General features: G+C 36.0%; 1 protein-coding gene across 2 annotated transcripts in view; it reads left to right on the plus strand.

Moving 5' to 3' along the window:
- The window catches only part of MPP7 (membrane palmitoylated protein 7), a 151962-nt gene that overhangs the window by 125917 nt on the left and 11046 nt on the right, over positions 1–14999 (plus strand). Inside the window, exons 13-16 of one of the 2 annotated variants that reach the window (XM_030504945.1) lie at positions 201–221; positions 322–333; positions 1429–1470; positions 9509–9679. In XM_030504945.1, the coding sequence (XP_030360805.1) occupies positions 201–221; positions 322–333; positions 1429–1470; positions 9509–9679 (246 nt within the window). The remainder of the gene's footprint in view (positions 1–200; positions 222–321; positions 334–1428; positions 1471–9508; positions 9680–14999) is intronic. The other variant, XM_030504954.1, reaches the window with a different exon arrangement.

Raw genomic sequence — 14999 nt, forward strand, 5'->3', positions numbered from 1 at the left:
CATAATATTTCAATGTCTTTTTAGGTCTTTTCTAACTGAGTGCACTTAAACATGTAAGTTAAACTCAGTGCCGGTATATTGGTATATGCCGCAATGTAATAGGTGCTATCAAGAGGATTTTAGAGTAGCTTACATAGCTACATTTTTTCCTATTTATGGAGCATTAAACAATATTACTTTGTTTTTTTGGCTGTTCTAAGATGAGGAAGCGGTTGAGTGTGGTAGGTGCATTTTTCTTCTTCAATTTAACTTTTCTTTCTTAAGTTATGTTTTCACTCCATTTAATGATTTCCTTTCCTATTTTTCCTTTGTGCTTCTCAGAGGAAATTGAAGGTACATGTACAAAAGTTTCCCTGCATAGCCCAATAATTTTATTTAGAGAACATGTGTTTAGAATTAAATTGCATATAGTTCAATGTTTCTAAGAGATGTTATACATATAATGCTTTTATATTGCCACCAAATACATTGAATCATCTTTTGAAGTAGATAAATATACCAGAATATTCCTAGTTGCTTCATGTAAAGATCAGTAATTTGAACTATTGTTTTAAACTGCTTTCTCTCTCTTGAACTTCTGGAAGATATGTATAGAAAAGTAGTATCATAAAATAATATTAGCAAGACGTGGGTGGGCTGGGATGGAAAGAGGTGGTTCCAACTTAATTACACAGCCACAAGAGGTCTTGCATTTCTAATTACTACTGAAGAATATACTTCTCTGAGATGGTAGAAAGTTCATCTATATAGTATCATCTTCACTGTTTTCCCTCTGAGTGTAGCCAGCTACTGTTATGCTTGCAGCATATGTTAAAGTAATAGCAGCTGATCTCTTGTATTTTTTTATTTTTATTTTTTTTTAGAACTCAAGAGGCCTTTGTTTATAAAGGCATTAGAAATTGTAGCTCATATTTTTGATCAAAGGGCCTCTGGCATGTAAAAATATACATTATAGTTATTTTATATCAAATGAGAGGATGTGTTTTTGATCAAAACCCTTTCTGTCTAATCCAGTGAGCCAAAACTTAAAGCTAAAGTCTGATAATGTATAATTTACAAAAAAGCTTGTTTTACATCAAATATGTTTTGCTTTCTTTTAAGTGGCATCATACTTTCTATTAACTGATAAAGTGTGAATAATGCAGTGCTAGAATTCTTTTTAGAATGTTTGCTGTCATCACAATTCTTGCTTGAAAAGGTAAAAAGATCAGTGTGCATGCTGCAAAATTCCAGAATATCTCCAGCTAAAATATAAAACAATAAACATTGTTTTATGTTTTTAAGAAAATGGCTTATTGAGGCTTTTTAATGCTATGCTTTGTACAGTTGTCATTTTGTAAGTAATTTCTTCCGTATTTTTTGCTGGGCTTCTAACTATTCTGCTTTATTTCTTGGCTTTTATTCTGTATGCTTTTACCCTTCGTCCAGAAGATGCTGAATGTGCTGGTCACAACAGTGGATCCTATCTAGGTGAGCAATCGGTTACAAAAGACAATTTCTTCCTTTCTTTCAGCTTCTTTTCCCTGGAACTACTACTTTGCTTTTGGGGGTAATCTGCATACAAATGTCTTTACTTTGCATGAGAAAAGCATGAATATTAAGGTTTTAAAAATGGCTCATTGGATTTGACATAAAGGATTTATGTAGTGTATGCTTTTATCTGGTTATATATAAGCTACTAAAATACTGGTTTGATTTTTAAGTCAAAATAAAAAATATATATAAATTTGGGAAAAATATTGACTCTTCAAGTACATTAAGTAAGCAGTGTGTTTAATGAAACAAAAAGGTTATTGTATCTTGAAACATTTGAGTAAGTCTTTAAAGACACACTTTCCAGGTTTTATCCAAGTTTTGCTTACACTTTCTTTCTTTGTACATATCTAACAATTTTGGGAGAATTCAGTGAGAGTACAGAGCAAATTTGCAGGCACCAGTTCTTTTTCCACATTACAAAATAAAATAAGTTATAACAACTCAATAGCTTAAATTTAGCTTTAAAGCTAGTCTGAGCTCAATGTATCATTGCGGGGAATGGGGAAGAGGAGGGGAAGGAGTCCTTTGGCTTTAGCCTCAAGATTCCAAATTTCAAACAAAAGCAACATTTTAAAAAGGTGAATGTTCCATGATATGTTTCAACTTTTTAATTTGTGCCATTTTAAAAGCTATGTAAAATTATTTTAGTTGAAACTGTCCAGAATTCCTGCCAGCTGAAGGCTGGCTGGAGCGAATTTTGTGGCAACCAGCCCTTTTCCCAAGGCTTTCATCCTCCTACTACAAGACGAATGGGAAGAAACTTGTCAAAGTGCTTTAGTACATCCAAGCCAGTGTGCTCACTGAAACAGCCGAGACCAGTACTGTAAATCAGAGATGGTTTTCATATTGCAATATACTGTTTTTAAATGTGGTAAAGCAACTACATCAGGAACACACAAACTGTACAGTTGAAAGAACTTTGACCTCTTTCTAAAACCTTATTGTGGTATAATTTCACCACGTTTGTGGAACTAATGGCCATCTGATCATGCTGAAAATAAACTTCTTACCTTTGTTAGTTAACCAACTAAATTAATGTGCAGTTGTAAGTGTACTGAGAAACTGAAGTATGCTTGGAAAATGATACTTTGGATGTGATTCCAGATGAACTGTGTTTTCCTTATCAAATCATCTCTTTGAAACAGAAGAGACACTCCCCTCCCCCATCTTTTCTTGCTGTCTGCAAATACAGATTGAATGAATTTTCAAGGTGAGACTATCACGGTTTTGCCAGAAGGGTGGCAAAACAGAATCATAGAATCACAGAATGGTTTGGGTTGGAAGGGACTTTAAAGATCACCTAGTTCTAACCCCTCTGCCATGGATAGGGATATCTTCCACTAGACCAGGTTGCTCAAAGCCCCATCCAACCTGGTTTTGACACTTCTTTTGAATCCACTTTTTCTTGGTGCTGTAGCCCTTTCAGTGAAACATTTTGATGTAGTTACCAAAAAGGCTCAGTCGTCTAGGAAGGAGATATCTTGGGAAGAAGCTACTGTTGTCCCATCTGCAACCCTCCCAACCCCTGCAAAAAATCAAGATGGGGCATAGTTTACTTAAGCGACTTTACAAAATTTGTTGGAGAACTACTGTGCAGTTCAGGCCTTGGTTTATCTCCTGAGAGCTTCCAGTGGGGTGCTGCCATCGGTCCAGAGATGGTACCTGCAGCCTTCTTATGCTGGGTCTGTGCTGTTGGAAGCGAGGTGTCAGAAAGGAGGGACAGAAGACAGAACAACAGGGAGAAAAAGACTTGTCTAAGGTTAGGATCAGTTTTGGGTAAGGACACAAGAAGGTGAATATTGTATATTCACCTTCTTTGGCATATGGTAACAGGACACAGTGATTTGTAATTCAAACTCTCATGTACTCCTTGTTTCACAAACCACTAGGAGCCCAGCCCTATTAGACGCATTTAGGATTGCTTTTCTCCTAAATTATTTTGCAGTTGTATTTTCTAAAGGAACAAACTGCTATGGAATAATTTTCTGGGCTAGACAAATGCCACTGCCTAAAGTGTACGAATTTGAACAAAACTTGTTGACCAGCTGTGGGGAGGACACAAAGCTCTTACCTATGTGCTATGCAAGGTATAAAACTCAGATAGTCTGTAAGGTAAAGGAGTCCTGGGCAAAGAGATTTTATAAACCCTCTGTTAGGTTCACGGGAGCCAATACCATATCCAGCTGCTGCAGTTCTCATTCCTGCTTAGGAGGGCCACTTTTCCACTGGTCCAAGTATATATTCCTTCAGTCTCAAAGATACGCCTCTTCCCTGCTTGTTGCTTTTTGCGAGAGTGGTAAAATAAATATGCCCGATTTTTGAAAACAGCTTATTCTGAATGTCCGCCTATGTTCTGCAGTAAAGTTTTTTGAAGTAAATCCTGAACATCTCAATTCTTCTGAATGTGCGTGTTCTTGAAAGATAGTAGACATTTATGGTACCCCTTGATTACTAAGTAACTAAGAATTTCTAGGCAAGTCTCTTCATTATTATAACATAAATTCTTGATTAAACATACTACACTGAAAACAAAACCTAAAACATTGTCACTGCAGGGCTTATATCACATCAACAAGTTCAGTGTTTTAATGACACCTGAATTACTGTCTATGTGTTGTAACCTGTTACAAGAGCAAGGTGGCCTGAATTAGCTTAGCTGCTGTTGAAAGAGTTAACCTGTATTACCTTGTATGTATTCACACATATAGACAGTTGGAATGAGGTAAGATGAAATATGGTAAATTATTTGTATGCCTAAATTCTAGAAACAGTTTTCAAACTATACACCGATTACTTCCTAAAACAAAAAGGACTAAGTCATGTTTCATGCTGCTTTTGATAGTATGTAATCAAATCAAATGAACTACAACAATTCTAATATCAATTAATGAATTTTCAGTTGATTTTATTGCTTGTTATGGGTTTAGGGTTGTATATTTGTTGGCATTTCAATCCAATGATTCAGGATATTCTGTGAACATCTGACCCTCTCTGAAAGGATATGTACTTTGGATACACACGAAGTGGTCATGAAGAGCGACAGAAGAGGCAGCTTTCAGAAAGCAGAATGTCCATACCATTTGGGGTCAGATCTTTTATGTCCGAGGTTATGCAGGTATTAATTTGAACCCTGTCTTCTAGAGTGACTCAGATAAATTTACTGTTTTTTCACCAAATTCTAATATTTAAGTCACAGTGTAGTGTTGTATGTTTCCGCAGTAATTTCCTGAGGAATTGCTGGGGAGAACATTAAGAGGTTTGTCTTTGCCAAGCTTAAATTCTAGTTACATTACTTGAACTTTTATGAACATACAGTAAATATAGATGAATATAATCTGTTTACTATTCTCAATTTTGTCTTAAAAATCCAGACATAATCTATATTTTTATTAACCCTGTCTAAATGTACAAGCTGGGAATCAGTCCAGAAGCAAGCAGAAGTCTGCTCTGTGTTTGTGCAGTTCCTGTGTAATAATAGAAATACTTGGTATACAAGCTAGTATAAAAAAATCTCAATATTTGGGGGAAGAAAAAAAATCCAGAAATACCTAGTAAAAATACTGTGTTCATACAAACCTAGATAATGACCATGGTACCAAACTTACTTTTGTCAGTAATATGAATACAAAAAGTACTTGTAAATGCATTTACAATTAGCCAGCATTTGTTGACTCTAAATTATGTAAGATTAAACTGCAGTGAAGAATATACATAATTTAAACACATACTTAAGCACTTGCTTTAATGAATGGAAATGAACAAAAGCATGTGTAAGTACTTTATAGCATTCTGAAGTCTTACTGTGAATTTATGAAGCATAGGTGAATTTAAATTATAATGTTTCCTGTTAGTGTAATTTCTCTCATGTTGAGAAATTAACTTTATACTTTCATGAATGTATTTGGCTTTAAATTCACACAACATAGTTGTAGTCTTTTGTTCACCACTTCTTTAGAATTATATGGTTGAGTCTAAATTAGCACAGCTAATGCAGGTTATATCAGCATCCTTTTTTAAAGTATTTTAAGGAAGGCAGTTCATGCATTGCCTGTTCCCAGTTTGGACTTCTGTTGTGAGGTCCAAGTGGATTTCTCTATGTAAATGTAATGGTGGTGTTCTGAGATGATGAAACATATATTGCTAGTGGTTGAAAGAATAATCACTTTCCTGATAGTTTTGGTTTTGGTTTTGGGGCTAGGTTTTGGTTTTGCTTTTTTTTTTTTTCATTATTTTTCTCAGAGATGTAAGTAGTTTCTCTTGGATTGTTGTTGGACCTTAATCAAGTTTATTAGTAGTGGCTTTTGATTTTTCATTTCATGTTGAGGTTTGGAGATATCAGTAAGTTTGAGAACATTTGTTCTTCATATTTTATTCCCAAAGGCTGTTCTTATTTCACCAAATCTGTTACATTCCAGCAGTAGTTTATGGGTTTGCATGTTCAGTAAGCTTCTAGTCATGCTGCTGAAACCAGAGAGCTGGTGCAAGCTTCTTAATGTTCAAAATTTTATGTTGCTTTAGTGACAGAATTTTCCCCTTTTATTTTATAGTCTGCATACTTGGCAACTAAGCTTAATCTCTGCTGATACCCATATTCCACAGACAGTGTAGCCTGCAGCTCCTTTTATATTCATCAAGGTTTATATTATAAAATGTTCTGGGCAAGCAATGCTTTTTTTTCCCTCTTTGTTCTTTATAGGAATTTACTTTTAAGCTTAATCATGTTATACAACTTTATTTTCCTATTGCATATCAATATTTATTTTGGTTTTCCCTAGTGACTTTCACTATATTTTTAATAATGCTCTATTGTTAATTTAAGTATATGAAGTTTGGTTTTCATCTTTCCTAAACTGTAAAACATGCCAACATTAGCAGAATATTTTTTGCTTGTACATGAATGTTTTTATTCCTTGCAAGCACGTTGTTGTTTCAGTTCAGTTTAATCTTTTTGCAGTTATGGCTGCCCAACACACAATGCAATAATAAATGCAGAGTTCATTAGTAAATATTTATTAATGGTTCTTTATAAGATAGCTTCTGAAGGTCACAATAAAACTAAGCCACATATATGAGGACATATAATGGCAGATGTGAGAGAGGAAGAATCATGTTTCCAGGAACACAGTAGCAGTATCATAAAAATGGTCTCATCCTTCTTCTCTGAACTGTACATTTTCCTTGGTTTGAAAGCTGCATAAAGCAAGCATTCCTCGGTTTCTGTGTAGGGGCTTTGAGGACCAGTTAAAACAACTTTGAAGTTGACAATAGTCTTAAAGTGGCAAAGCAATCAGCATATCACACTTTTTTGATATTCAGTAGTTTTACAGAGCACCAGCACACTGCAGAGAAATAGCCATAGTGGAAATCATCTTCATTATCTCTGGCTTCCATGTTTGTTCTTTTTAATTAATACAATAGCTTTTCCATAATGTCTAAGTCTTAGTTGAGCTTGTTGTTGAACCTTCTCAATATACAGGACAATATTGCTGTTTTCATTTACCAGTGAGTTTCAGTCACAGAAATATCAAATGATTGAGTCAAGGAAACCCAGGTCAGCAGTGGAACCATATCATTTGAGACTTTGTGATGCTTCATATGCACCCTGTAAAAGTGACAAGGGATGAATCCTTGCAGCCTGAAGACAGCACTGATTTTCTTCTTTCTGATTAAAAAAAAATAAAAAAAATTAAAAAAATCTGTGGGCTTATTAAAACCTAACAGCAGAGATTGAACTGATATGAAGACTTTGCAGAAAAAAGATTCTGCAGTTTGACATTAAGCTGAGGGTAAGAAGCTGTTGGAAATGGCAGTCTGAGACAGCTACTTGGGCACAGAGCTCTCGGAATTCTGGACACAATTGGTTTAGCTCCATTTGATCAATGTTCTTACTCTTTACCTTTTCCAGATATGTGGATTCTGGTTTTTGTGACAAAACTCTTAATTCTGTAAACTGTTTAGTAGCAAATGATGAAGAATTATTCTTTCTTTTTTTCTTTTGCTATTATTCCATAAAATGATTATGCAGAGAAAAAAAACCAAACCAAAACAACAAAACAAAAAAACCAACCAAACAAAAAAACCCATCAGAACCATTTTTAGCTTGCTATTAGGGCAGCTGATTTTTTTTCTTTTTAAATCTGGAGCCTTTTAGATGAGGCCTTAGGAAAGTTGTAGCTCACGTCACGTGTCTGTATTTATAATGTTACTTTTAACCTTTCTTTATGTAACCGTCTATGCAGTTAGGTATAGTTATGTAGTAAGAAAACAGACTTCACTCTAGGGCAGACAAGATCTCCCAGATCTTGGGTGTGTAAGCACAAAAGGGCTTTTCTGACTGCAGTTACTTCAGTGTTAGCATTCTTCTTTAAATAATAAAACAGCATAACTTGGTTTATTTCATCATGTTTTCATATCTCATATTTTGGTCCCTTTTCTATCCCAGCCCATGTCCTTCTCGGTCTAGACAATACTGTAGCTCTCCAAAATGTCATCAGCCTTTTCTGTGGATGCTAGCTCTTCTTTTTCATCAATTTTCATTTTACGTACTCATATTTTGAAAATGAATAGGTCGACATCACTATTCTCAAAGATATTTTTCTTCCTTTTTTTGTGCATATGCGTGTGTTGTAGATTCCCATAGGTATAGGGATTCACATCAATAAATAACTTAGTTAACATCCTCTGAGATCCACGTTCTATAACGATTTATGCTAAGTGAAGCTCTGTGTGTGCAAAATGCTAAGCCTGTAACTAAGCCTTGTAGGATTTTGCTTCAAATCTTGTTCTAAATACTTGCAGAACTGTGAGCCTTGAATTTGCCAGATACTAACTTTGAAGAAAAAATTGTAATATGATTACTTCTCAAACATCTAAACATAAGTGCTGTTACAAGTTTATGAAAACATGTTGCTGAAAAATCTGGGGTCACCAAAAGTTTACACGTGTTAACTGTCCTATGAAATGTTCTGGGGGAAAGGGAAAGGTGTTGGGATTTTTCCAGTATTTAAATTGTAGTTTGTGTTTTACTTTATTACCCCCAAATAACGAAATCAGCTTTGCAATCCTTATTTGCACCACTTCCTGTAGCGCCTTCTAGAACAAAAGTTGTGCCATAGAAATACCAGTAAATTGTAATATAATGCAATGTAAAGGATTTATTTGAAAAACTGTAAGGTAATCATTTACAAAGGATTAAATTAGTCTTTAACATATGGGGGGGGAGGGGCCTTGTGCTCTTCTGCTTGAAAATGCCTATAATTATCTCCTTTGAGAGTGCTTAAAAGCTATATGAAATGTCCAGTCTTCTAGATGGGCACTGTATATGTCACACTATTGATGCAACTGTAATAGGAATATTAACTTTTAATTTCATGCTAACGTATCTATAATATGGGTACCATATTGTCTAAGATGTTTTATACCGTTTCGGAATTTAACTAACAGTGTTTGGTTTTACTTTTAAACATCTTCAGGAAAGGTTTTGTGCACTTCTTTATACTATCAGCATGGAGCTAAGCACAAAAAAATTGTTCAAGGAATTAATTCTCATTAACCCTTTCAACTACCAGGTGTGTTTCTACCGTATGTTGTACTTGATGTTTGTGTGCCATGGTGATTTAATAGAAAAGGATTAACTGTGGTATGAGAGTCCAGATTGCATGAATTTCCTTGTGTATACATACTAATGTGTAAGATACTCAAGTTATCTAAATACATTAACAACTTACTGTAATTATATTTTACAGCTTGTTGCAACTTATGATTTTATTGGTAATCTTAATTTTGCAGTTCAAATAGGTACCTGATACAGTTTAAACTGCAAGAAAATATTGTTCTAATGGCTTGGCTTGTTAAACATATAAAACATTTTTTTATTCCATGCACCAATCCTCCAATGTTTGGAAGAGACTTTTTTCAAGTGTTTTGAGAAGACTGACTTTCTTACTTTGAAAAAATCCTGTTCTTATTGCAGCTGGCTTTAGAAGAAGCTTTCGCCTTAGCAGAAAAGATAAAAAAACAAACAAATCTATGTATGAGTGCAAGAAGAGTGATCAGTATGATACAGCAGACATCCCAACATATGAAGAAGTTGCAAAATACAGACGACAACCGAATGACAAATACAGGCTTGTAGTTTTGGTTGGTAAGTTGGTTTTCTTTATTTTTGACCTGACAAAACAGAGGACTGCTGATTAGCACAATGCTTACCACGAAATAATTTAGATTGGAAGGGATCTTAGGCAGTCTCCTGGTCTAGCCTATGAGTAATGAGTAATCAGCAGGATTAACACTGAACTCAAAGTAGCTGATGACAACAACTTTGGGAACCTGTCTTCCTCCTGTGTCTTCTCTTGTCTTCCCACCTCACACCTCAGTAAAGAGGTGGCCTTCATCTTCTCAACAGAGTCAGAAGGGTTCCCCTGAAAACCTCTTCTCCCAGCTAGATAAGCCTAATTCCTTCTGCCTTTCCTAACAGATCATGTGCTTCAGCTCCTGATGCTCTCGGAGGCCCTCCACTGGCTTTGCTCCAGTTTATCAACATCTTTGCTGTAATGCAGGGCCCATCATGGACTAAATATTCCCCTCAGGATCTAACAAGTGATGATTAAAGAGGAAGCCTAGCTACAGGCTAGGCTTTTGCTGATACAGCCCAGTCTTCTGTTAGCCTTAATTGCTGCCAGCAATCACTGTGGACTCTTCCTTAGCTCACTGCCCACCTGAACCTCCAAGTCCTTTTTGTCTAGGCTGCTCTCCAGCCAGTCAGTCCCCCACCTGTACTGCTGTGGGGCTTAGTCTACCACAGATGCAGGACTTTGCATTTGTCCTCATCAAATTTCACAAAGTTCTGCCAGCCCATGCCTGTAGCATATCAAGATCCCTCTGAATGGAAGCCCTTGAGCTTCCCACTTGCATCACCCGTTTTGGCATTTGCAAACTTGATAAGGGACCATTCTGTGTTCTCATCCAGGTTATTGATTCAGATACAAAATAAAGTATGTCCCTGGGTAGATACCTGATGAATTCCACTTGTAATGAGTCACCTAGTAGAGTACAGACTAATAACTCATTCCCTTTGAACATGATCATCCATCCAGTTTTTCTACCTGTCTAGCAGTCCACCTCTCTAGACAGGATGTCCCAACTTGCATATAAGGATGCTTTAGGAGATCATGTTTAAAGGCTTGTTAAATCAAAGGGAGATATTAAAATACAGCTATCATGGTTACTAATCTGAACCTGACAGTCAAGCTGTACTAAAACTCAAAAGAATTAGGTCAGTGTTCTGCTCTTAGAGATCAATCAATACATTTAAAAAGAACAGAATAAATACCTGTGGTCAGTAAAGACAATATATGTATTTATATAAGTGGAAAGAAACAAAACCATCTACCATGTTAGAATACATAAATAGACAAATGGAGAGAAAAGTGGATGAGAGGTGGACTTCTGTAGGCCAAGAACGGATGTAAGCACAGCTGCAGAAGACTCAGGATGTCATCCTTAGTCAGCTTTCTGTCACTGCCATGGCTTCCCCACAGCATTTATTATCTAATCAAAATGCATTGCTTCAGTATCCTAAAAAAAGAGAAAGTCCATTATTTTGAATTTTTCAGAGGTAACCATTAGGGTAACAATGAGTAATGAGTAACCATTCCTACCAATGAGTAACGTCTCATTGCTTATTGTTTCTTTTGCGGTAGCACGTAGTCTGATGCTTCATTAGTAGAGTTTCCTTCATTCTGAAAACAGCAGAGCAGAGAAATACGACCCTCTATCAGGGACTGTTACGAACTATTGAGTAGCTGTGTTTTTATATTGCTCATATCCAAGGGAACGTTAAATTTAGTTTTTAATAAACAGTTTTGTCACTCTCTAGCACTAAAATTCAGCCACCTACTAGTGTGATCACTGTGAGATTGTGGGCTATATACAACAAGTAATAACATGGTTGAGTTGATTTTACAGTTACATCAACAGAGTGCAGTGCAAAAGTGTGATAAGTAGACATTTTATAACAAATTGCATATGTCTGATCTAAGGCATACCTAGAGATTTTGTTTGATTTTTTTTTTTTTTTTTTTGTAATAAATCAAATGAAGAAAGTGTGCTTTTTCAGTAACAAAAGCAATTCAGAAATTTATTGCAGACTTCGGTAATTCTAATGTTTTTCTCTGGATATTAAGAGCAGCTTAAGTCTGGCCAATACCATAAAAATGTCTTGGGCAAAATGTGGAAAAACTAGCAGAGCTAAGCAATACAGGTAGAGTAGAAGTGAACACATTTAAAAAGCTTTTTGTGTGCCAGTAGCAGCATTCAATATAATCCGTCAAATATAATTTGGATATTAGTACCAGGAAACAAAGGGACATATAATTAATTCATAGCTGTAATTGTGGGCACTAGATGTCTGTTGTGTTTTGCTAGGCCTAAATGTATAATTTACTGTTGGAAGGGTTTTTTAGGTTTTGTTTCACCCTTTTCTAGGGGGAAAGGGTTTGACAACTTTGAAATGGAATTTTCTTTTGGCTTCATTTTAAATTGGTCTAGTCCAATTTACAGAATGCAAATTGCACACACAGTAATTTTTAGCACCCTGTAGTGTGATATATACTAGTCTCAAGTTCTGCTAGATGTATTAGTTTGTCACAATTTTACTTTGTCTGCAAATGTAGGTTCATTAATAAAGTCCTGCATATCCTTGAAGCTAAACTAAGAGATCATCTGAAGCAGCAATGATACAGATGCTTCTGGAGTGTTTTTAGTTTTTATAAATGTGATAAGTCTGCTAAAACCAAAATAATCCAATATCATGTCACTGGTTATTTTTCGGTAACTTACTGTTCCCAGGCTGCAAACAAATCCTTGAAGTCTTAATTCACAAATATTGCCTGCACCATCGTTAAGCATGATACCTGGCAGCCCTATCAGGCAAAGGCAGAATATTTTACCATGAAACCTCTTATTTAGACAACAGAATTTTCATTTACACTAATGAGGGAAAAGTCCTGCTCACAAAGGATTCTGCTTCAGTAATTGTGAGGTCCAAACTAGCACAGATTTTATTTCCCAAGAGTCAGAATGGATGTGCCACATACTATGACTTTACTCGGTATAGTTTCAGCTATGCCGTGTAAAGTCAGAGCTATCTGAAGGATAAAGCAAGGTCAGCAGTAACAAACCATTGGTATGTTTTCCCCAGAATGCATGCAGCTGTGTGCATGCTGTGTTAACCACCAGAGCCATGCAAAGCCTTCTGGGGCTGTGGTCACCCGTGGTGTGTCCTAAGTGGGCAGTAGTGGAAGCAAGGACCAGAGCTGCATGACCACAAAGGAGCAGTTACTGTTGGTGAGTGACACAACCAGAAAAGTCTCTCTGTCTGAATTAAACTGTCAGTACTCACCACAAAGGTGTCATCACTGAGAAGAAAATGAATCTGGGTCTGGAAAAGTTCTCTATTGTTATACTGCTTACATTAAAAAAAATCCATCACCTCTGGAGCTACGTGGGGCACAGGTCTGTCTCAGAGCAGGGGAGGATGAAACAGAAGTGACTCCTAGCTTTCCACATCTGACTTGCCTTTAACATGTGTTCAGTAGTGGCTTATAGAGACTTAAAAGATCTACAGCAGTAGTGCAGGAAAGTGGCCTTCCATGGCCATACTGCTTCAGGTAAACTATCTGAACAATGAAGAAAGAGACCTACAATTGCCATTTTCATTAAACCTTCCAGGTTTTAGGCATGGGTAGGTTAGCATGGCTCAGGAGTGAATGCATAGGATGTAACACATTGCCTAGCCTTGCCCGTGAGAATACCAATATAAACTCACCGATCCTGCTTCAGTGAATGACATATCTCAGAAGTACACTCCCACTACTAGTTATAATTTACTGTAACTCAAAAAAAATGAGGTTCTACTTTTCTCCATTGAGCTACAGTCGGACATGCATGTGCAGTCATTGCATTGTAGTGATCAGTTGTACTAGTAATTGAGACACAGAACCTCTGTCAAGGCATGCTTTCTACAGGGTCTTTATGATCCCAGCAGGGATGTTATCACCTAATTCCCAAAATATTTTCTGGAAGACTGCTTTCTTTTTTTTTTTTCCCCCCCTTTTTTCTTTCAAATAGACTTCTAGGAGCTCAGTATGTATGTATGAGTGAAGAATGGCTGGTTGGGTTAAACCCTCTGAGACCTGAACTTACATGAAACAGTTTTTTCAGTGTCCTTCAGAGATGTCTGAATGATACAGAATATAATGCAAGTTTTAATGATTGGTGGTTTAGTTCTGCAAATGTCCCTCAATAAAGGAAGGCATGCACTACAGTCCTTTTGTGCAGGATTTGACCGTTACTTAGCTTATGTGATTCAACATGCAACAGCAAGCAACATAAATGTTCCTTTAAAAAATAAACAAAATATCTCTAAATCTACCACCATAACTCTAAATATTGCTGCCTGGGGTGATTTATAGTAAATCAAAACTATGCTACAGTCATGGATCCCTCATGCCTGGCATAAGAATCTGGATTGTCCTTTTCAATCCTGATGCTTTATTCTCTTCTTGAGTTCAAATTGTGTTCAGATTCACAATTATGAGAAACTGGCATCTTTCTCTGCTGCATCAAAATGGAAAGAATATTAAGAATAGAAGCATACATTACACTTGGGAGATATAGTATAAAAATCAGCATAATGGATGGTGTTGCTAATTAGGAATCAGCCTTCAGCATCCATATGCCACAGTTAGAACTGAAGAAGAAGACAGCACTGCAAAAGAAGTTACACCTTTCAGTAGTTAAATTTAAAGAGGATTTTAAAACAGCAATCTGGAAGTGGAGACAGAGTAGTTGTGAGGTTGTGGTCTGGAAACAGATTTGATCTAAGTTTCCAAAGCATCTGTTGCAGGAAGCAAAGCCTGGATTCTTTATATATAAATAGAGCTAAAAGCATATTGTTGATTTGACAGCGTGTAGACTGAGGAAATAATATTTGTGTAGATTTGATGGGAAACACTTTTTGCTTGAAAGGAATACAGTGATGTTTAAAATTTTAATTTCACTTGTTTCATTCTGCCTTGCTAGGATATATTGAGAATTTTAATTATTTTTCCTATAAAAATCCATATTTGCCTTAAATAGCTGAACTATTAAAAAAGGATTACTTTTTTTTTAAATAAGAACAAAAGTAATGCCATTATCTACATAACATATTCCTTTCCTCTGCAGACATGCACCAGTAGAGGCTGCTGTACACCATATTAAATAAACATTTATACATACTGATAGATTAATTTACAGGCAGGTCAGAGATGAAACTTGAAATGTAGTTGTGTGTGTAACTTATGTAAACATATAAAAACTATAAATGCAGAAACTCTAAGATTTTACAGAGACACCATAGTCTGTGGGTAGCAGCAAAGTAGCAAGCATTTGCTTTTCATCATTGTGTGTTTCCAGCTTCA

The sequence above is a fragment of the Strigops habroptila genome, chromosome 1, assembly GCF_004027225.2.
Source record: "Strigops habroptila isolate Jane chromosome 1, bStrHab1.2.pri, whole genome shotgun sequence".
Taxonomy (NCBI): domain Eukaryota; kingdom Metazoa; phylum Chordata; class Aves; order Psittaciformes; family Psittacidae; genus Strigops; species Strigops habroptila.